Source organism: Cinclus cinclus, chromosome 27 (genome assembly GCF_963662255.1).
Source record: "Cinclus cinclus chromosome 27, bCinCin1.1, whole genome shotgun sequence".
NCBI classification, from domain to species: domain Eukaryota; kingdom Metazoa; phylum Chordata; class Aves; order Passeriformes; family Cinclidae; genus Cinclus; species Cinclus cinclus.
In genome coordinates this window covers 6,608,686-6,631,294 of record NC_085072.1, presented here as the reverse complement: position 1 = coordinate 6,631,294, position 22,609 = coordinate 6,608,686, and the positions used below count along the sequence as shown (strand labels likewise).

The 22,609-nt window shown below is 59.8% G+C and overlaps 1 protein-coding gene across 1 annotated transcript in view; it reads right to left on the bottom strand.

Annotated features, from left to right (window-relative positions):
- Positions 1-528: 528 nt before the first annotated feature.
- The window catches only part of NAV1 (neuron navigator 1), a 57,743-nt gene continuing 35,662 nt past the window's right edge, over positions 529-22,609 (bottom strand). Inside the window, exons 8-34 of the mRNA XM_062509581.1 lie at positions 12,547-12,685; positions 12,038-12,335; positions 10,975-11,668; positions 10,414-10,872; positions 10,168-10,209; positions 9,866-10,014; positions 9,087-9,257; positions 8,498-8,550; positions 8,306-8,329; positions 8,139-8,216; positions 7,859-7,942; positions 7,619-7,730; positions 6,905-7,026; positions 6,469-6,477; positions 4,895-5,095; positions 4,650-4,859; positions 4,337-4,511; positions 4,026-4,123; positions 3,814-3,909; positions 3,503-3,662; positions 3,169-3,404; positions 2,916-3,070; positions 2,700-2,771; positions 2,233-2,429; positions 1,614-1,732; positions 1,181-1,378; positions 529-624 (exon numbers count right to left, since the gene is read on the bottom strand). Coding sequence (XP_062365565.1) covers positions 529-624; positions 1,181-1,378; positions 1,614-1,732; positions 2,233-2,429; positions 2,700-2,771; positions 2,916-3,070; positions 3,169-3,404; positions 3,503-3,662; positions 3,814-3,909; positions 4,026-4,123; positions 4,337-4,511; positions 4,650-4,859; positions 4,895-5,095; positions 6,469-6,477; positions 6,905-7,026; positions 7,619-7,730; positions 7,859-7,942; positions 8,139-8,216; positions 8,306-8,329; positions 8,498-8,550; positions 9,087-9,257; positions 9,866-10,014; positions 10,168-10,209; positions 10,414-10,872; positions 10,975-11,668; positions 12,038-12,335; positions 12,547-12,685 — 4,447 coding nt within the window. The remainder of the gene's footprint in view (positions 625-1,180; positions 1,379-1,613; positions 1,733-2,232; positions 2,430-2,699; positions 2,772-2,915; positions 3,071-3,168; positions 3,405-3,502; positions 3,663-3,813; positions 3,910-4,025; positions 4,124-4,336; positions 4,512-4,649; positions 4,860-4,894; positions 5,096-6,468; positions 6,478-6,904; positions 7,027-7,618; positions 7,731-7,858; positions 7,943-8,138; positions 8,217-8,305; positions 8,330-8,497; positions 8,551-9,086; positions 9,258-9,865; positions 10,015-10,167; positions 10,210-10,413; positions 10,873-10,974; positions 11,669-12,037; positions 12,336-12,546; positions 12,686-22,609) is intronic.

The following is a 22,609-nucleotide window of genomic DNA, read 5'->3' as shown; positions in this document are numbered from 1 at the left end:
AGTGGCTGCCATCAAGGTGGAACAGGGAATGCAGAGAGAGCGGTGACAGCCATGCTCCCCTTGGCTGGCACAGGGTGGGAGCTCCACAGTAGAGGCTGTGGCTGATGGGTGAAGAGGGAGCCAGAGCTCCTCATGCCCATGCCCTCATCCTGCAGCCCCAGCTCCTCCTGTGCCCCGAGCTGTGGCCCAGGTGGCTCCCACGGGGTCCCTGCCCCACGCAGGGGCCTTCCTGCAGCTCCTGGGAGTAGGGGCTCAGCCTCGGCGGTCACCTTGGTCCGAAAGCCCAAGAGTTTTCAATAGAGACAGAAAAAAACAAGAAGAGAAACCAGGATTCTCCTATCCCGAGGGCTGGGAGGAGAGATAGCAACTCATGCTCTTTCACAGATGAGCAGAATTTCCACCAGGACATCCCAGAGCCCTGCTCTTCTCCTCTCCGCTTTCTTGCCAGCCCCACACTCCCGGATGCCAAAGGAAAAGGAGAGCAGCCCAGCAGCAGCTCCCCTTAACCTGGGCTGGCACATCCAGGCCTCACAGAGTCGACTGCAGGTCAGGGTCCACCATGGTCTCACGGTCTGGAGACTCAATGTAGTTGGCAGCTTCCTGGAGCTTGAGCAGCATGGCCATCTGTAGGGACAGGAGCATGGCAGGAACCCAAGGTGGACAGGAGGCCCACAGGTGACTGGGGAGGCCACTTGGCCCTCCTTGCCCTCCCAAACCAGCCTTGCTGGGAAGCTCCTTAGAGGATAAAGCAAATCCCAGAAATGCTGCAAAACCCCTCCCCTGGGCCAGGATCCAGCCTCGGGCACAGGTGGAATGCTCAAGACTAAGTGTGCCAAAGCAGCATCAGCTGGCATCACCTGTGGCAGTTGATCAGTCAGGAGGTGAATCCAGGTGACACATCAGGACACGCAGGAGCACGTGTGCCTGTCTGCGGCTCTGCATGTGGACATGACACCTCATGGAGTGTCATGTCATGCCCTTCCACTAGCACATCACCCTGTGTCCTGGTGTGCAGCCCACCTGCCAGTGCCACCACCCAACACCCACTGCTCCTCCTGGGAGCACAAAGTGTTTCTGCATCCCCAAATCAGGCTTTTAACAATGAGAATTAACTGGGAAAGTGAAGCTCCGCCCTGCTCTGCTACCAGCTCCTCCCAGCCCCTCCTGTTGGCCAGCGTACCAGCGGGTCTGAGTCCAGGGAGCTGGGTGTGGTGTCCTTCACCGTGCGCTCCTCAGGGGGGGACACGGCACTGTGGGGTCCGATAGTGGGTGGGGGCAGGTGGTAGAGCTTGGACTGGTCCTGCTGTGCTGACGGCCAGGGCAGAGTGTCCCGCACCCACTCCACGGGGTCCTCCCAGGCCGCCTTCTGCCCATGGACCTGTGGCAGGGAACAAGTGGCAGCTGCTTCCTCCATACATGCCAGAGCCAGCAATGTGGCACCCTGAACCCCCAGGACAGTGCTATGTCCCACAACAGCCACAGAGCACAGGGACTGACAGAGATGTCACCTGCACCCACAATCCCAGTGCCACCCCTCTCCCTCAACTCATGACAGGTGTATCAGTGCATCCCCACACTGGCTTGCATTCACATGTGCCAGCAGCACTGGCTACCTTAAGCCCATCTTTCGCCCCCTCCTGCAGGTATGGGATAATGGAGTTGTTCCACAGGTCAATGAACCAGGTCCGGAAATCCTCAATTCCAATAGGGCAGGATAGAAAGAAGCAGGGACCTGTGGGGGGAAAGTAGACAGTAGAAATGGGAGCTGGGTTCCCCTGCCCAGTCACTTGGCCCAAGGCTCACATCACTGAGGTGGGCACACCTGGCTGGCAGGGTGTCCCTGGGAACAGTGACTAGGCACCATCCGCCTGCCTACACAGCAGGCAGACAGTATCTCCCAAGTAAGGAAGGGAGCTGCCAAGTTCAATCTATCCCCCAAAAGCTTGGTGAAGCATGGGGGATCCTCCTGGGAAAACACAGCTCCTCCATGCCCACGGAAAGGTGCTGGGAGGACTGGCAGCCTTGGCCGACACCCCTAGTGAGAGATCCCAAAGGAACAGACAACCCAGGGAAGAGCAATGCTTGTGTGCATCACCCACCAGCTGTGGTTTGTGGCACTGGGAGACAAAGGGAACATGTCAGCCCTCCTGAGCTATTCTGGGAGGGTTTGGTCCCAGTCCCCAGAGCTCATTGCAGGCCAGGACAGAGGAGGAAGGCGAGGCAAGGCCATACCGATGAGGAAGTCAGACGTGCTGTGCTTTTCCAGAAATGTGTGCAAATGGTACCAGAGCTTGGGCACCCAGTCCAGCACCCGCAGCAGCTCCTCCTTATTGGCATTGATGTCTGTGTCTGACTCCAGCAGCTTCCGCCGCAGATAGCGCACCAGAAAGCCATTGGCTGGCTCCACATTGTTGGAGAAGGTCAGCATCCTGGGGAAAGACTTCGGTGGTCAGGGCCGGGTCTCCACACAAGCCGCCCTGCCCCAACACTCTTTGGGTCCCTCCTTGCATCCCCACCCTGTGTTTGCCCGAAGCTGGGGAATATCAGGTCCTTCTGGGATGGCAGGGACAGGCTTGGAGCTCAGTCCTAATCAGGGTCCCCAGTCATAGGATGTGACCACAGAAACACCAAGGGGCAAGTGATAGCTTGTGTCCCCCACAACCCCACAAGGATGATCCCCAGGGATGTACAATTCCTACCTGAAGCTGAGATGGAGGCCGTGATTTGGGGTCATCTTCACAGGCTGGTTGGTAGTGCCAATGATATATGGGCTGGGTGAGTGACAGAGAGACAACATTCATGAGAAAAAGCCTCTGAGTCACCCCAGCTCAAGACAGAGCTGATCTGGGCACAGCAGATATAAATGGCCTCATCCCACAGCCCAGTGACATCAGTGGGAGCAGCAGGGATCTCACCATTTGTGGTACTTGCAGGTGAGCGCACCATTGACAAGCTCACTGATGGAGCCTGCCTCACTGAGGTCGTCCAGGAGGATCACCAGGGGCACGTCCGCCGTGCCTGTCTCCCGGTCAATCTGGTTGGCCAGGTTGGACAGGTACAGCTGTAGATCCTGGAACAAACAGGCCAGATGTATGTGTGGGGCCATGGCATGACAACCATGGGGACCATGGCACCAGTGCCCACAGGGACACTGCTGTGTGCCCTCACCTTGCAGGACTGCTGGTGCATGTTGAAGGTGCTGACAATGCCCTCAGTGACATCCCGACCCGAGCGCTCCACCAGGTACTCAGCCAGGCGGTTGGTCAGGTAGGTCTTGCCAGTGCCACTGGGCCCTGAGAGGATCAGGCGGCGGTGCTTCAGCAGGAGGCTGATGTAGTGCTGCATCATGGGCTTGGGGATGAGTGTTTCGAACACCAGGCTGTCCACGCACTTCTCTTTCAAGCCTGTGGGCAGGGGAGGGCTGAAGGTCCCACTCACACCCTGCAATACCCTGAGACAGCAGGGACATGGCATAACCATGGAGCCCCTCTGCCACACTGACCTTTGAGTGTCACAACAACACTGGTCAGGCCCCGGCGGCACAGTGGCAGCTCTGGCGGCTCCGTGTCCAGCACCCGCTTGATGTGGCTGATGCTGTAACCGTAGACAGACTCGGTGCTGAGCCCCAGTGTGGATGCAGGATCCATCTTGGTGATATAATCCTACATGGAGAAGGACAGGGCTGTCAGTGCCCCTGAGGGCTAGCAGAGAGCAGCTCCAAGAGAGCTGGGGAGGACCTGGGCCGAGGAATAGCAGGCCTGGTGGAGTGGAGTCAAAGGATGGCTCTCTAAAGAGTGTTCTTCTTGCTCCTACCTTGAAGACCTGGCAGACAGCCTCATCCAGCATCTTCCAGTCTACCTTCCCGCTCACCTTGGTCCAGCCCAAGAAAAACTCCTGCTGTTTGAGGTCCTAGGAGCCAAGGCAGAAGTCTGCAGTGCTGCAGCAGCGTATCATCCCAGGAGGCATCCTTCGCCTCTTTGTTAGGGCCGTGACATGGTCAGGCTCCCCCGACACCCCACACTCACCCCCTTGATGATGTGCTGGGGCGGCATGCGCACCACAATCCGAAGTGTCAGCTCGTCCTTCTGGGTGCCAGCACTGACAGCATCCATGGGGGACACGTCTGGGGATGGAGCAGTGAGGCTGTGTTGGCCAGAGCCAAACCACCAGGCCTGGGTATGCCCAGCCGGAGGCAAATCCTGCTGCGGATGACAGCAGCACCAGCAGCACAACAGATGTTCTGCTCACTCCAGGGTGAGCAGCAGCACAGTGCCACCACACACACTCCTCCCTACCCCAGCCCTTCCCCATCTGCCAGCAGCTCTATCACCCCTACCTGCATCCCCCAGGCTGGGGCTCAAGGTGTGGCCAAGGGTGAGACCCAAGGAGCGCCTTGGTGAAGAGGAGGCCGATGTGCTCGTGATATGGCTGGGAACAGAACCTGGCACTGCTGAAGGCCCTGGGGCCACCTTGAGACGGTCATTCTCAGCCTTCAGGAGATCCACCTCCAACTGGGGCACAACAAAGTAGGGCACAGGGTAAGGAGCTGTATGCCAGCTGCACCCTGGGGTGCAGCACAGTGGTGAGGATGCATGGACTGTGGGGATTCTGGTACTGAGAGCGGCCAGGCTGCTAGCAGGGGTCCCTACCTGCATGTTGTGCATTGTCTCCCGCAGCTGCTCCAGCTGGTGGGCTGAGTTGAGGGCCTCCAGGCGGATGTCTGTCAGCTTCATCTCCTTCTCCCACAGCTCTGACCGCAGCTCTGACACCTCCTTCTTCTCAGGCTCACCCTCGCTATGGGCCTGGAAGAGCCTGGGCCAAGGGAGAGACCAGGTCTCACACGAGTCTCTGGCAGGAGCCTGCAACCCCAGCCACTGGCCCTCCCTGGCCCCACATACTCAGTTGTGTCGATGCCCACGGAGGAGGATGTGGAGGACTTGATGGAGGGTGAGGCAGTCTCTGTGGAGCCATGCTGTAGCTTGGGGGAGGAGGGGGCTGACGAGTCTGGTGTGGCAATCTCCTCAATGTCCGAGTAGGATGAGGCTGATTTGGGGCCCTTCTTGATGCTGAAGGCCTTATTAAAGGAGCTGCGTAGCTACAGGAGAGGGAAATGTTCTTGTTAGAGGCAGTCCAAAGTGCAGCCTTGCAAGTAGAGACCTGGCTTAGTCCTGCCCTGCCTGTCCAGGACCTACGGACAGTCTGAGCTACAGACTGTACAACTACAACCATCACAGAGGCAGCACCACCACCATGCTGGGGAAGGCTGCAGTCTAACCCCACTCTGCTGGCACAGTGAATGGATGGGGTTCACAGCCCTTTGGACAACACACACCCCGGCCCAGATGGTACCAGAGCCCCAAAGAGCGGGACCCATGTCCTAGTCAGGATGTCTTCCAGCTGGTGGGGATGTGCTCCCCACCAGCACCTACACCAGGCTGTTCAGGCATGGCACCAGCACCCTGGTCCATCAGGAAGGGCCAATCCATCCCCACATTAACGCCATCACAGCCATTTCAACAAGAGGCATTTATTTACAGGGATGTCCCTTGCTCTAGCCTCTGCAGAGCGAGGGTTCTGCTCCACACCTCTCTCTGCCCTGTGGATCCTGCTGGGAGCAAAGAGGGACAACCAGCCTTCCACAGAGCATGCTGGTATCTCATCTGAGCATGCAGCATGCACACAGCACACACAGAGCAGCAGGTGGGTGAGCAGTGGGTTGGGGCCAGGGAGAGGGATGGACACTGCACAGGGACCGAACCGGACCCAAACCGGATCCCTTCAACTAGTGGGAGAGCAACAGGACAGGCACTCTGGACTCACCACATGTGCCAGGGCCTGCTCCAAGGGAAGGTGGGAGAAAGAAGGGTTGGAGAACATGCAGGATCTGTCCCAGTCCCCACAGGCACCAGCAGACTACTATAGGGTGTTTCGAGAAGCACCAGCATAGCATTTCAGCGTAAACAAAGTAGGTATCCAGCTCTGCTGATGGTGGAAGGAGGGAAGCACTGAGACCTATGTGGGTGCTGACAGGAACAGAGCCACTTGAGACCATATCAGGCAGTCCTGGAGATGCACAGATGGGCAGTGCATCCCAGTGCCCTCAGTGACACTGGCAGGGCTGCACCAAGGTCCCCGTGCCAAAACATTCAGTTACAGGATGTCAGGAGAGTATCTCCATTCCCTAGGCAAGAAGGGGACTGTCCCCATCCATGGGACAGGCCCCATTTGAGCCTTTCCTGCTGCCTCTGGCAGTTCAACCCTCTCCTTGTGGGTGCATATTTGTACTTAATTAACATCAATGGAAGCAGCCAAGGTGGGCATAGCCTGGTTGGGGATCCAGGATGGCCTGTGCTGGGGTTAGTGTCAGTGGGATGGATGGGATGGGAATGTATGAGCACCGTCCCATGAAATGGAGCAAGGACCCTAGCTGGGCACAGCATGTGGTGGGTTGGACAGCATGGGACTTACCTCGTACACCTGGAAAAAAAGGGTTGAGGTCAGCATAGGGGGAGAGAAACAAAACAAAGCAAGACTTAATCACACATCCAGCTCACAACTGCCTGGTGCAGGGAAGGGGCTGCCTGGCCAAGGTGCCAGCCCTCCACACTGCCAGAGCCTGCGTGCGCAGGAGGAACACATGGGGGGAATACACGAGGAAGCAGGCATGCAGGGCCAGGGCTGGGAAACTCCTGAAGTGGTTGGAGAAGTCCCTGCCAACAATTCAACACAAATCCACGGCAGTTACACTCTCCTCACTACTGCTGTCCCCCCAGGGGACATGGGGCACCAACACTAGAAGGCCAAGGCAAACATAGAGCAGCTTGTTTGTGGGGCTGACCCTGAGCAGACCCTACCAGTGGCTCCCCAAGCCCCACTTCTCCTGCCAACGCCCCATCCAACCCACCCAGCTCTTCTTCTTCTTCTTCTTGGCGTCAGTGTCCTTGCTGCTGCCAATGCTGGAGTGGCTGGTGATACTGTTGAGGCTGGAGATGCTGTCAGAGGAGTTCTGTCGCTTGATGCGTAGCTCTGGGGTCCGCCAGACAAGCAAGAGAGATTGGGAAAGGAGGGATTAGCCACCTGCAACTGTCCCAATGCCAGAGCACCCTATGGTCCCCCCTCCTGTGGCCCAATCCCTCCTCCCACCCAACACCTTCTGAGCTCTTGGAGCCACCTTGTAATGAATGACATGGGGCTCATACCCACATGGGTACTGCCAGAGAGGTGACCACAGCATGTATCACCCTGCTGCTGTCCCAAGCCATCTCCCTGACAGCCCCTTGCACTCACACTGGGGTATTTGGGCTAGAAACAGCACTTAAGGGAACGAAGTCAAGATCAGCAAGCAAAACTGGCTGTTGGCAAAGGACCTGGCAAGGAGGTATCCCAAGACTGACAAACAACCATTCCCCTACATGCCAGCCCTGTGACCTCCCATGGTGACAGCTCTGACTGTGCATCCCTGGTGTCGGATACTCAAAGATCCCAGGTGGGGAAAAACTGCTGCCCAGGGCACCCTGTCCTCAGATGAACTTTCCCCATGAGGGTGTGCCCTGGGACCCTGTGCCAGTCCCAGCAGGAGCATCCCAGCTCAGGAAGGGCTGCAGCATTCATGCCCTACCTTTGGGTGTGACATCAGTGCCATTTAGAGCACCCTGGATCACAGCCTGGGCCTCTGAGTTCTTCTTCTTCAGGAAGTCAATGGTCTCTCGCAGGTCCAGCAGCTCCGTGTCCTGGGGCAGCAGAGTTGGGAGCTATGGAGTGCGTCCCAGTGGTGGAGAGCCCACCCCAAGAGCACCCTTGGGGCAATCATCCAAGTCCAGCATCCCCTCAGCCCCACTGAGCACCACAATACACCCACCTTCTCCTCAGCAGTCTCAGCCAGGTGCCGCAGACGGGATGTCATGCTCACTAGGCTCTGCTCAAAGGCTGCCACCAGGTTGGCCTGGGAGAAGTGGAGAAACAGGTGAGCCCCCCCACATTTGGGCAAAAACCCAGGGACAGATCAGCACCCATTGCCAGGTGTGGGATGCAAAAGGCTGAAGGGGAAATCAGGGCTTCCATGGGCATATCCAGCAGCAGCCCCATGTCCTGCAATGGATGGAGTGAGGTGCCCCACAGGGGTTCCCATGGGGACTCACATTAGCAGACAGCTGGGATGTCAGCGTGGCCACCTTCTCCTGCGAGGACTCCAGCTCACGGCGCAGCTTGCGGATTTGCTGTGGGGAGAGAGCGGAGAGATGAGAGGGGCCAGGCACTTGCCCTCACTGTGGGCAGGGGCAGCTGTGAGCAGAGGGTGTAGGCTCACCTCAGACTGCATCTTCTCCTCAGCCTGGCAGCATGAGAGCAGAGAGGGACAGACAGACAGAGGAGGCAGTCAGGGGGGCAGTGAGGCACAGACAGGCTCAGCACCAGGCAGAGGCATGCACAGAGCCCGCCCCAGTCCCACCCGGACCCCCCAGCCATGCACAAAGCAGTGCAGCACGGAGGCAGCTCTTACAGAGGAGTAGGTGGAGGACGCGCTGGAGGCCAGGGACAGCACTGATCCGTGAACTGCAACACAGGAAAACCCAAGGTTGTCAGGGTGCCCTGGAGAGCAGCACCCAGGGGCTACAGGTTAGGGCACAGCTGGTGACAGGGCTCTCACGAGTGGAGGGCTCTGAGGCAGCCTGGGGGAAGTACAGGGTGGGATGGCAGGTGCTCAGCACTGCCCGTTTCTCAGTGCATGCCTGGTGGCCTCCCTAGGCACACAGTAGGTAATACCTTCCACCTGCACCTTCCTCTCTGGGGAACCTGGGGGCTCTGTTGCCCTCCTTTGATCCCCTCCTTCTCAGTGTCACAGCACCCTGGGGGCATCCCAAGGACAGTGAGTACCTGTGGGGGTCAGGGCAGACCCAGGGCTGATGCCAGCTGAGGGGTCTCCAACAGACCCTTCAGTGTTGCTGTCCCTGCTTTGGTGTCGAGAACAGGACACACCAACCCACCCAACAATGCTATGGCAGCACCACTAGGAAGGGACAAGGGTGCAGGGAGCCCCACCAACCCCCTGCATCCTCCTCTGCCTGGGCAGGAGTGCAACACACTCTCACCATCATCCACAGGGTCCCGGAAAGAGCCCGAGCGGATCATGCCCTTGGGTTTGTCGGCCAGGGAGAGGGTGCTGCCCATCTGGGAGGTGCTGTACAGCTCGAAGGTGGAGTCGTGGGTGGGGATGCTGTTGGAGCGGGTGATCCGTGGGGTTGTGGTGGCAGTGGGGCTCACTGCAAGGAGAAAGCGGGGAGGAGGCAGGGTCAGAGTCACGCTGGGGACCTGGCATCAGGATGGGAAACAGGACTGGGAGTGATCCACAAGAGCTGCGATGCAGTGAGGAAGCAGGGATTGTGGTCTCAAAGCAGGGAGGGGCCAGGGAAAGCTAAAATGCAGGTTGATGCTGGGAAGACCTGGACAGCAGCACCAAGGTAATCACAGGGCTGAAAAACAAATCCATTGCCCCAGGGCGAAGTGAGTACCACTGTGCCACAGCCCAACACCTGCAGGTGCGGGAGTGGAGCCTGTTGCCCCAACCTGTCTGCCTGGACCCCCCCCAAACCCTCCAGGAACATGCAGGTCCTGATCAGATCAGGGCAGGGCTTACTCCTTGCCTTACCAGGCACCCTCAGAGTAGCAGCTATGGCCTGAGGCCCAAAGGTGGATGAGATGCCCTGAAGCAGAAGTGATGGACATCCCTGGTCCCAATCCAGCACCCAAAGCACCAGGTGCTGGTGTCGGTGGTGTCAAGGAGAGAAAGCAGAGCCCAGTGGAGCACCAGCACATCACACAGGGAGCACAGGGAGCAGCAGAGAAGGGGCTGGCAGCAGAGGGCACTGACCAATGCTGGTGAGCGGACCCTTCCCGACCAGCGCCATAGGGAGGGTGGGGGGCGAGGGCAGCTCCTGCTGCTCATCCGACTCGGGGAGCCCGCTGGCTGCATGTGAGTGGCGCCGCTCCTTGGCCTCCTCCTGGGAGTGGAGCTGGTACCTGGGGAGCCACAGATGGGCACAGTAAGATTGACCAGCTCTGTCCAGCTCCTGCCCACCCCACTGCAGCCTAGCTTCCCTGGCTCAGGGGCACTGCCCTGGAAAGCCCCACCTTCCCACCCCAGCACCATCCAAAAGCGATGTGGGCTTTTACCTCAACCCCTTCTTGGGCAGCGTGTTCCTGTCGCGGTTGGCACTGGAAGGGAAGGAAATATCAGTGACATCCCTGCGCAGACTAGGGAAGGAACCATGGGGATTGAGCTGCAGGAACAGGGAGCTTTTCCCTAGAAATGTAGCAGGAAGACACTCTGAAGCAGGCAAAGAACATGGCAGAACAGCAGGGAGCAATGTGAGCCCAGGAAGGTGCCACAGCAGCCCACCAACCTCCTTCCAGCCATACCTGTCCAGATGTGTGAGCCGGGGGCTCCCACTCCAGCCCAGCTCTCCCGCCTCTTCTTCTTCCTCTTCCTCCTCTGTGCTGGCAGGGGGTGCAGCAGCAGGGGCAGGGGTGGTGGTGCTGCCCCCTGAAAAGGCACTGGGCAGGCTCATGGGCATCTGTAGAGATTCCATGCTGCGGTGAAGGCTGGAGAGCTTGGGATACATCCTGCCCTCCTTGGGGACACTGAAGCCACCCATGAGCTCCAGGCCCTGGGAGAAGCTCGCTGAGTTGATGTTGAGGATGGGGGCAGGGCTGGGGCTGAAGCAGGGCGCGAGGTGCCCGCCAGCAGGGTGCAAGTCCTGGAGCTTGGCAGTATGCGGAGTGTGCAGCTCGCTAGAGGAGGGCAAGTCCAGGCTGTTGGAGTTGACCTTGTCCAAGTTGGCCAGCAAGGGAGGCTTCACATAGGTCTTGGCAGCTGCTCTGAATGGGGGAAATGGGTAAGGAAACAGGTGAGACCCGGGTGCTGGTGCTGGGTACAGCGGTGCCAGGCACCTGCTGCCCTCAGAGGTGGGATGATCATACCTGAGAGGTGTAGGGGGCAGCTCGGCCACCTTGACTGCTGGCGGGAGGTTGGTCTGAGCTTTTGGGGTGGTCTCAGGTGAGCTGGCACTCTTCAGGGTGCTGCACTCGGAGTCAAGTGCCACTGCCTTGGCCTTGGCCTTCTCCTTCTCACGGTCTGTCTGGTTCACAGGGGCTGGTGTGCCACGGCCAGTGCCAACCTTGGATGGCTCCTTGAGCCGCGACACCGAGATGCCACTCTGCTTGGTGCTCAGCATGCTGGGGTCAATGCTGCTGCTCACCGGCCGAGCTGCACTGCGGCCTCCAGTCACACTCATGGAGCTGGACTTGGCCGGCCGGGGCAGGCTGCGGTACTGGATGTTGGAGCGAGCCCCTGGTGCCAGGAAGCCAGGCTCAGGTGCGTTGGAGACGTCGAGGCTCGTTTTCCTCCCACTGACTGGCTTAACAGGAATGCCAGAGCTCTTCTGGATCTTGCCAAGCGTGGCTGAGCCCCCAGCCTGCATGACAGTGGCCGTGCCAGTGGCAGGAGCTGGTTTCTTGTAGCCAAAGGAGCTGGAGGATGAGGGGCGTGCAAGCCCTGATGGCGGCTTCTTGGCATCAGTGGAGCGGTCACGGCCAGCATCAGAGGAGGAGCGCTGCAGGCCCGTGTTTTTCACTGAGAGCTTGCTCTTGTCAGTGACTTTGGTCTCTGGCTTGCCTGCTGGCAAGAAAGGACAGGTTAGTGTCCCTGGAGGCTTTGGGGACATTTGGAAGTGAACAAGCCCAGACAGAACACGGGCACCAGAAAGGCAGGGATATGACAGAAAAGGAACATGCCAGACCCTTGGTGCACTCAACGACCCCCCAGCCTGGTGCGTGGGCATGAGACCATGGGGCAGGCACAGACCCCCAACCTGCCTGCAGCCCACAACACAGCCCTGTCTCCCTTCCAGCCCACAGCCAGCTCCCAGGTCTGAGCACAGCCACAGGCCATCCCATGGCCCCCATGCTTGGGGAAGGCACACAAAGACACCATCCAACCTTCTCCACATCACAGGAGATGGACCCTGCCCAAACTAGTTTTTACCTGCCACTTTGAGGGTGCTCTGGGCTGTGTGGGTGATGGGGGAGGTCACAGCCACTGGAGGAGTCTTGCCCTTCTTGAGGGAGCCTGGGGTGCCCAGGCTGACAGGTTTCTTCAGCTCACCACCCTTGGGCCCCTCCTCACTGCCCTCCGAGGGCTCCCGCCGCCACTTGGAGGAGCCATGCTCCATCTTGAGGCTGCTGCTATCGTAGTCCAGCTTCTTGGGTGCCTTCTCGTCACCCTCACCGTACCAGCTCAGTCCACTCTCTGCCAGTGAGCGCTTCTCCGAGTCTGTGCGCAGCTGAGGGCAGAGCAGAGTCAGGGGAACTCCTGGCACCCACCCCAAACCCATCCCCAGAGAACATCAGCTAGCTGGGAGAAGGACACAGCATACATCTTGTGCCATCCTTGTTTCCTCACACTGGCACCCTCTGTGCCCTCTTTCCCACCAAAGTGGTGGCAGGAAAGCTGGGATAGGCACCGGAAAGGGTCCAGGTGCCACTGGCACCTACCGCTATGGCCGAGTTCCTGCGCGAGGCGGTGGGGGTGGAGGGCAGGGAGTTGAGCGAGGAGCTGGCATTGAACTCCTCCGAGCTGAGGTTGTCGGAGGCATCGCTGAGGCCGCTGCTGATGGAGCTGCTCTCATCCCAGCTGTGAGGGAGAGACAGCATCAGACCCCTGCTCAGCCCAATGGGTCCCACCACCCACAGGATCTCCCTGATCCAGAGGCTGCTGGGGCAAAAAACAGCTCCTGGTAGTGCCCATGGCTGGACATAGCATGCAGGCTCATGTTACTCTGGCACACAAGCCTCAGTGACCCTGCTTCCCCCCCCCGTTAAGGCTCTGTGGAGCCTTGGTGGGGATGGAGGGACATCCACAGATCAGAGAAGCCAGCACCCATTGCCACATGCTTGGCAGCATCACAGCTGGCAACAAGCCTCCTGCAACCTGCTCTGACCCTGGAGACAGGTTGGAATTGTCAGAAAGGGCAGGACTGCTGGAATACACAAACCAACCACGCTATAGAATACAACCCTTCCTGGGGTGATCCCCATTACTTTATCCTACTGCCCCTCTCCAGCCCCCAGCAGCCAGAGGGAGCAAGTCTGGGGTCTGCTGCTGTGCCTAGGTGGCTGCTCCATGGCTGGGCTCAGCCAAGTGTGCAGAAGCCAGCGTCTGCAGGGCCATCAGTCAGCACCACACTGGGGCAGCAGCAGCCTGGGTGCCCCAACAGCATGGCTGGTTCCACAGCACAGGGCTGTGCTGGCGATCTGGCACAGAACAGGCAAGGAGCACCTACCAGCAGGATGAGCACAGCACCTTTCAGGTCAGTGGCTGAGTAGGTCAGTGAGACCTCACAGCCTCCAAGGGCCTGTGTGAGGCTGGGGGAGACAACACTGGAACAGGCTACTCAGAGAAGCTGTGGCTGCCCCATCACTGAAATGTTCAAGGTCAGGTTGGATGGGGCTTAGAGCAACCTGGTCTAGTGAAAGGTGCCGCTGGCCATGGCAGGAAGTGGCACAAGAGGAATTTTAAGGTCCCTTCCAACCAACACCATGCCATGATTCTGTAACTAACTACGGCACAGGAGTGGGGAGCAGAGCTGGGAGCTGCAGCCAGCCCCAGCCCCTGCAAGAGATGCCTGTTTCTCTACATCGGGGCCACAGAGGTGCAAACGAAGCCCAGCAAACACCAGAGCCCCAACAGCAGTGGCACAGCAAAAGCAACAACCACCACCATCCCTGTCTGATGTGCAAAGCTCAAGAAGGAGCAACAAAGGCAACTCCAACACCATAAGACCTGCACTGCATGACCTGCTCTTTCCATTGAGGAGGAGCTCATCAGAGACTGGCCAGAACCAGGATGGACACAGGCCCCTGTGCCCCCACAACAGCTTCTGGGACAGAGCCAGCAGGTGCTGCTGCCCAGGAACATATTTCAATAGGATCATGCACTCATGATGTGCTGCTGAGCCCCTCAACTCCAAGCCATGTCTCACCACCAGCCCTGTGCCTAGTGTGAGTTCCCACTGGGATGGAAATCTCCACCCCAGAGCCTGCAGCAAAGCTCCTCTCAGCCTGGCATCACCTGGCAGCAGGCGGTGACAGGAGTAAGGCCAGACTTTGTAGGGCTGTGTCCTATAGTGACATGGCAGAGGCCATATGTGGTGCTGGGTGTCTCAGTCTGGCTTTTGGGACCAGGCAGGGAAACCCCAAACATTCTCCCAGCTATGTATGTGACACCCCCACTGCCTCAGACACCTAGAGAGCCATTCAGAGAAAGGAGAAGAGGGTCAGAGGTTAGGCCAAGGCAGGAGGTGACTCCAAATCAACAGCCCTGTTCCAAGAAAAGACAATATGGAAGGTCACATCCTAAAATCACTAAAACCATGAGGTGAGGCTGGGGATCCAGCCTCACACTGTGAGGGCGTCTCTGATTCTCTTACACCCCGTAAAACACACGGCTAGTGCACTGAGGGATCCCCCAAACTGGTACATGTATGCCATAGGCAGCATGGCAAGGAAAGCCTCAACCACAGCACCACTGGCCCCTAAACAAGCACAAACTCCTGGAGACAGACAAGCCCTGGCACCCTGAATGCCCCTCTGAAACAGCAAACGGGGGGCAGCCATGTCAGAGTGTCGCTACGGGCCAAAACTGACCCACTGCTTTGTGCTGCATCCCCTCCATCTTATCCAGAGCCATTCCTAGCTCCTGCAGACGGCCCCGCACCGAACCCACCCGCAAGCAGCCCCGCGGCAGCTCCCGGGAACGGGGATGTTCAAGGGCAGCGCGTCCGTCCTCCGGCGCTCCGCGGCGTCGGCGGGCGGACGGGACCCGCTAAGGGCGGGATAGTCCGGCACGGCCTCGGGGATGAGCACTATGGCCCCAGCCCTGGTGCGGGGAGGCAGCTCCACCGGTAGGGAGCGGGAGATGGACTCCGACTACGGCGCGGTGCGCGGGGATGCTCCGCTCCGCTCCGGCCGCGCCCCGACTCGGAGCCCCGCGCCCAGCAGCCCCGGGGTCAGACCCGACGTGCGGGGGCACCAGAGCCTCGGGAATCTCGCGGAGGGTCGGCCCGGCCGTACTGCAGGTGCGGGGCGGGGGCCGGGGCGGAGGATGGGGGTGCCGGGGCCGAGGATAGGAAGGCCCGTGGGAGCCGCCCCGGTGCCGCGGTGCCGGGCGCGGCCGCGCTGCCCCGACCCCCCTCTCATCACCCCCCGCCCCCCACCAGCAGCGCGGCCGAGACAAAGCAGCGCCCGCGGAGCGGCCCCGGGGCGTGGGGCTTTGTCTGCCGGGACCGAGCTCCAGCCGCGCCCCAGCCCGGTGCCGCTGCGGTGCCCGTTTCCCGCCCGTGCCGTACCTGCTGGCGAGGCGCGGGGCGCGACGCGGCCTCCCTGCCCGCAGCATCGTGCTGCCCGCGGCGCTGCGCGGCCCCGCCGGGCGGCGAGAGGGGCGGGGGGCGGCAGGACCGCCCCGCTGCCCGCGCCTTAAAGCGACAGCGGCACCGGACCCCCTCCGCCGTCCTTCGGCCCCTCCCCGTCGGGACGGGCCCGGGGTCCTGGCTCCAAACCCCGCCGCCGTGTCTCCGCATTCTGCCCCACGGCCCCGACCCCTGTCCCTGGTGACCCCCAGCGTCCCCCCATATGCCCGCTGAGTCCCCAAATCATGATTAACATCCCCAAACACAGCACCAGTGACCCCTAGTCCATCCCACAATATGATACCAGAGGTCATTTCTCATCAGCACTGGGCCTGGACCCAGTGTCCCCCATAAACCGACCTGTTCTCTCTCCCCAAAGGAACCACCTCCCCGATGTGGATCCCACCTTGGGGTGCTGGGACAGCTGGTCCCAGCAATCCCAGCGCTCATCCCCAGAAAAGACACCTATGCCTGCCCCACTCTGCCTTTCACTGACCAAAACACCTACTTTTGTCCTTTTTTTTTCTCTCTCTCTCTCGCATCACAGCAAGAGCCATGTTGCAAGGTAGGGTCCTCACAGGGATGGCAACACCAGAGACAGTTTCGCCAGCCTGGCCACAGAGGGCAGAGAGAGTTAACTGCAGCCTTGGCAAGATAGACCAGACCCAGCAGGCTGGGAAATAAGTAATTCCTTCCTTGAAGCAACAACGGCAACGCCTCTTGGCTCCTTCCCCACTGCCCCATCACTCGCCACACAGGGCTTGCCCCAGCACGGCATCGTAAGGCACAGCATGGCATGGCAGGACATGGGTACCTGACCACCCCTGTCCCCACTAATCAGCTGTGCCCACACCCACCAAGCCCTGGCAGGAGCTCATGGCCAGGGCCTGGTGGTGCAGTCCCACAGTCGTATGTACCAAGGGGTGCGGCAGCACAGCCCGGTCCAGCACTGCATCCCTCCAGTCCCTCCGGCCTGGCACGATGCCAGATGCTGTCCCTTCCCTCCTCTTCTCCTGGCTGGCTGCCTCAGCCCGGCCATGACCGTCTCAGACAATGCTCAGAGCTGCTTCCCCGGGGCCCATACCTGGGCATCCCAGGCATTAGGGGAGCCAGCCTAGCACAGCCCAGAACAGCAGCCCTTTAGAAAGGCAGCTCTAACCCCCCCACAGCCATGGGCCTAGTGTGAGATGACAGCAGAGAATCACTGCTGGTCACAGAGGACCCTTGGGCACCAGCAGAGGTGCTGAGCCCTGTACAGAGGAGTACCCCCAGCACATTTCCCAGCAGAGGTTGCTGTTGGAGCTGGACGATTTTGAACTCTCCTTGCTTTACCTGTCTCACAGCAGCACAGACACCTGCCCATGGTAGCACCCAGACACACTGGCACCCAACACTCATGTCCCTGCCAGGCTGGTCCAGCCAGATCCCCATTGCCTGCCTGAAGCCCACCCTTGATGGAAGCAAGTCCTGGTCTGCCCTGGCCCCTTCCACCTGTGGCAGAGGATGAAATGCAGGGTATGCGCACTGAGGGGTCCCACACCCCACATCAGCAGATCACTGGCACTGAGGGGGCTCTGTGGCACTGGTACTTCCAGCCCCAGCCTCCTGCTGTGACTTGAGATAAGAGCAGCGAGGAAAGCACAGGTACAGCTGAGGCTCTTCACATCCTCCTCCTCTCCACTTAATGTGGCAGAAAAAACGATTAGCTTCATAAATCCCATTGAGGGGGGCTGCCCATGGATGTGGGCAAGGCAGGGCTCTGCATCCCTCTCACATCCACATCAGGAACCAGAGCATAAGGACACTCCCTGACTTCCCTGATCCCCACAGCCCTGTAAACCACTTTGCACCCTCCAGGACCCCTCATAGACACCCAGGTACTCCCCCAGAGAACTCCAGCCCCTACAGATAGTCAGGCTACCTTGACCCTAGGTGTCTCCTGCTTGGATTTTGGTTACTATGATCAGGCACCTTTTTCCGAAGCTGCACTCCAAGGAACAGAGGTCTGCAGGGATCTGGCAGATGGGGAAACTGAGGTAGGGAAGGGGGATCTGACTTGCCTGAGCTCACCCAGCAGAAGATCAACATCACATCCTGCAGTTGATTCAGAACCCTATTCTCCAGGCAGCACTGCCTCTGGTCTCTGGCCCCCCAGGTCCCTGAGGGGTGCAGAGGACTCTTCCACAGGACCCCTGAGCATGCGTGGTCCCTGCAAGGGGGCACCTGAGGCCAGACGGTGCTTCCACCCCAGCCCTGCACCATCAACCACAGTAAAAGTGGGGTCTGACTTCCCCACATAAGTGAGGTTGAGGCCATTGGGGGTCAGCAAGCACTCACTGCCTGCTGCAGTGACATCAGCCATGGACCCAACCACAATCCTGGCTGAGAGCTCAGCTCTGGTCACCCCTCTGCCCCACCCCCAAGTGGTGGTAACCCCGGAGGAAACGTGTCCTGGTGCGGGGATCTCTGCTGGCAGTTTCAGTGACACATGGAGCCTCACCCAGGCAGCCGCGGCACACAGAGCTGCAGAGAGCACGTGTGATACTCAGAGAGTCCCAGGGCAGTGCCGGGGTGGGGAGGGACATGATTCAGCCTGCTTGTGCAATTCCTATTTTTCTTGTTGTCTGGACAAGCCAGTGACCTCAGACACCTTCAGTCCACAGTGGCCAGGCCCCTCCACAGGCAGGAGAGTGGCACATGGCTGTCCCCTGGTGTCTTGTTCCCCCAGAGAGGCAGGTGGGCTTGGGGGTTGGACTCTCCCCAGCAGCTTTCCTCGGGGCACATGGGTGTGTGTGAGGTCCAACACTGTGCTTGGCTCTGCCCCTTGTCTGCGTCCAGCCTCATCAGCCAGCTGCAGGGGCCAGCAGCTTCCATCATGCTGGGCATGCAACGACCCCCAAGTACCCTGTACCCCCAAGACTCACAAGCCAGGATTTCCTTCCCAAAACATGCCTCATGCAGCTGCTGTCACATCCCCAGAGGCCAGGGATCAGCACTGGGTGCCTCAACCCAAATCCCAAAGGATGGAATTGCTAGAAAGCAGTGCACAGGAAGGTGCTTCAGTGGTGTTGATGCCCAGTGGGGTCCTGGGGCCCCCTTCTGGGAGCATCCCCTGTACCCAGCTGGAGGGAGGAATTCACCAAGCCCAGCACACAGCACAGCTCAGTAAATATTTATACAACATTGCTCCCTGGTCAGCCAGGCAAACATCCCCCACACACGCCAGGCCACGTGCAGGGCCACAGCCATGACCCACGAGATGTCCCTGATGAGGAATGACTTCATGGGCTCGCTGGGACAGGGCATGGGGTCATCCTGAATTAGCCAAAGTGGAGCAAGGGGCGGTCGAGGGAAGGGAGCAGGCTCCAGTGTCAGTCCTGCTAGAAGCAGAAGGAAGGCGGCTGCTCCCCTGCTGCTCCTGGGGAACAGAGCCAAACATCTGCTCCCGCCTACGGGCTGCGCTGAGCCCGAGGAGCTGCGAGGAAGCCAGAGCCAGGCCAGCCAGAATGCAGTGGGTCTCAGCTCTGGAGCATCCCTCCCAGGAGGATGCTGCTGGCAGCCCCCAGCCCTGCTGGAGGGGACCACAGGCTCTGCAGCACTTGGCTGCCAGCAGCACCATCACAGTGATCACGGACAGTGCCTGGGGTGTGCCATAGGCTAAGACACATGTACCCTGTGCTCCCAATTCCAAAAGCTGCTGCCTCAGCTCCATTTCATGCCCATGAGCAGAGTCAGGCAGTACCCAGCTCATGAGGGTGGCAGATGCTGCCCCTGCTGTGGTGGGATGCAACGCTGCCTCCCCTCCTACCTCCAATAAATAAGATACAAAAGGACATCCTGAAATCACAGCAGTCGCAGGGTTGAACAAAGATTCCCCCAGGGCTCTGGAAGCCCCAGGGGACATGCAGAGTCCCAGGGATTGGCTCCAGAGCTATGCCCCCACACCACAGCCCTGCAGCACGCACAGACCATCACTGCTCCTGCAGCCACAGCAGCAGACGGTGCTGACTCAGCACCTGAGCCAGCCCCACTAGCTCCCTCTGCACCCCAACTGCAGCAAAGTCTTGCAGCTTCCCACTCACTCCCATTGTGACCCAACTGGCTCTAGGGAACACCCAGGGACTGAGCCACTGCTCAGGACACACCACATCAGGTCAGATTCTGGACACACACCAACATGCAGCCACACTGTGGTGGCACTGCTCAGACATGCAGGACACACCAACAAAAACAGGCCAAACCTAGCTTGCACATCCCACTCCATGCTCCTCACCACTGCCTGGCTCACGTGCAGGTCTGCACACAAAAGCACCCACACTGTGGCTACGCAGACAGAGATGGTCCTGGGGAAGATCCCAGTGGAGTGACCTTGGTGGGGTTACCTCCAGTGTTCAGGAAACAACCCCAGTCTGGATGGGACTGGCCTCAGGGCAGGGAACAGTGAGTGACCACTGAGTGGTGGTGGCTGGGAACCAGAGTTGTCCAAGGAAGGGAATGAATATGTTTTAGTGTTGGAGGAACAGCCCAAGACTGGGTGCTATCTCTGCCCATACCCTGCCCAGGCCCCAGCGACAGGCAGGACAGGGCAGGAGAGCAGCAGCATCCCTTCCATTTCTTCAGTCATCCCTGATACGTCCTGGCAGGTGCTCCCTGTGCCAGGCTCCTGCCCTGATGCAGTGCACAAGGAGGAGATGGTAACATTGAGAACAAAATGTATGTGCTGCTGAACAGAGGGCCAAAGTCAGACCTTTCCAGACCCTGAAATCAGCAGCAGGTAGAGAGGAGCAGCAAGTGTCATGCCAATGGATGTAGGCACAGCTGTGTGAGGAGCCAGGATGCTGGTACACTTGGCTAACACAGGAATGTTGCTGGGGTCTTGGGTGTCTCCAGATGACCCCTGCTCAGACCTAACCATACCACTCCCTCCCTGAGCTGGACCTCAAGTCCACCACAGCCTCCTTGGCTGGGCTCACCCCAAACTCCACCTAGCTGAATCCACCTCAATATCTTGTGGGCAGTCCCCTTGCCCGGGCCGCGTCTCACCTACCTCAGCCCTTGCTCCTTCCAGTCTGCTTCCCCACCGAACCACGGGGATGCCAGGATGCATCCCACAGCCCCACAGTCCTCCAACACGGACGTGTCACCGCGTCCTGTGAGCTGTCTCTGACCTACTGCCCTACAAGCTGGGGCGTGCGCCTGCGCCGTGCAGGGGACACTGCCCCGCGGCCCGGGCTGGGGGCTGCTGGCCCCATCTGCAGCATGCAGCTCCTGCCCGGTGCATTAGCAGCACCGGGAGATGGGGCCTGGGGCGGTGCTGGCTTTCTAGGTCAGACCCAGCGAGGAGGCTGGGTGAGGGGCTGCGCTGGGTGAGGGGCTGCGCTGGATGAGGGGCTGTGCTGGGTGAGGGGATGGGCTGGGTGAGGGGCTGTGCTGGGTGAGGGGCTGCGCTGGGTGAGGGGCTGCGCTGGATGAGGGGCTGTGCTGGGTGAGGGGATGGGCTGGGTGAGGGGCTGCGCTGGATGAGGGGATGGGCTGGGTGAGGGGCTGGGCTGGGTGAGGGGATGGGCTGGGTGAGGGGCTGTGCTGGGTGAGGGGATGGGCTGGGTGAGGGGCTGTGCTGGGTGAGGGGATGGGCTGGGTGAGGGGCTGCGCTGGATGAGGGGATGGGCTGGGTGAGGGGCTGGGCTGGGTGAGGGGATGGGCTGGGTGAGGGGCTGTGCTGGGTGAGGGGATGGGCTGGGTGAGGGGCTGTGCTGGGTGAGGGGATGGGCTGGGTGAGGGGCTGCGCTGGATGAGGGGATGGGCTGGGTGAGGGGCTGGGCTGGGTGAGGGGATGGGCTGGGTGAGGGGCTGTGCTGGGTGAGGGGATGGGCTGGGTGAGGGGCTGCGCTGGGTGAGGGGATGGGCTGGGTGAGGGGCTGGGCTGGGTGAAGGGCTGGGCTGGGTGAGGGGCTGTGCTGGGTGAGGGGATGGGCTGGGTGAAGGGCTGGGCTGGGTGAGGGGCTGCGCTGGGTGAGGGGCTGTGCTGGGTGAGGGGATGGGCTGGGTGAGGGGCTGCGCTGGGTGAGGGGCTGTGCTGGGTGAGGGGATGGGCTGGGTGAAGGGCTGGGCTGGGTGAGGGGCTGTGCTGGGTGAGGGGTTGCGCTGGATGAAGCAATGGGGTCTGGATGAGAGGTTGGAGGAGTGCTCATGGCCAGCTCTTTGATTCATCTGGCTCTCGCTAGGAGGGAATGCCCCTGTGCTCTAGTTCCTGGGCTCTTCACCCAGAGTGTGCAGGCTCCTGGACAGGGCACTTCAGTGTAACCTCTGCACTCAGCCAAAGGCATGCTCTGGGACAGAGACCCTGACATGCTACCCACTCTGGTAGACCCCCCACAAGCTCTGCTGTGGGGACATAGGAGATGAAGGTGTGAAGCTGTGTAGCTTACTACATGTCCCTGTGTCCACAACGACCCTGGCGAAATGGCTGATCCCCAGGATATACCCCTGCAGATAAGGAGGTCCTGTGCTGCCTGGCTCACTCCTGCACCCCTCCTTGGGGAGGTTACCCAGCACAGAGCAACAGTCTGTCTCTGACATGGCAAAGAACTCCAGGTACATACAGGGCATCATACTGGGGACTCTGCACAGGAACAGGACTCAGCTCACTGCAGCACCGGTAGCCTCACCCACACCAGGGGATTGTGGTGCTGCCAGGACCTCACAGAGGCTCTGCCATGCAGGGATCCATCCTCAAAGTTTGTACCTTCCTGAAGGAGAAGTAAATCCTGCCCATACCAGTGCAGGGCTGAGCTGTTGTGGGTCTCTGACCCTGCCCACACTCCCCCTGCTCAGTGGTTGATGGAGACAAAATGTCACTCCCGTCACTGCCTCCGAAGCCAAGAGCACCCCAAGCTTATCCACCTGCATGAGCAGCTCCAAGATGAGACAAGGAGGGAGATAGAGAGCAGTGTACCCTTCATCCCCACAGCCAGCCCTGCTGCAACAGCCATCCAGGGAAGTCCAAATCCACCCCACTGCCAATCACACCTCGCAGTCCAGTGGCCAGTTGCAGAACATGGTGATATGGGACCTCTGGCTACCAAGAAATAGTATCTATTATATAATAGCATCTAAGATCTACAGAAGGGTCTGTGTTCAAGCAGCACAAG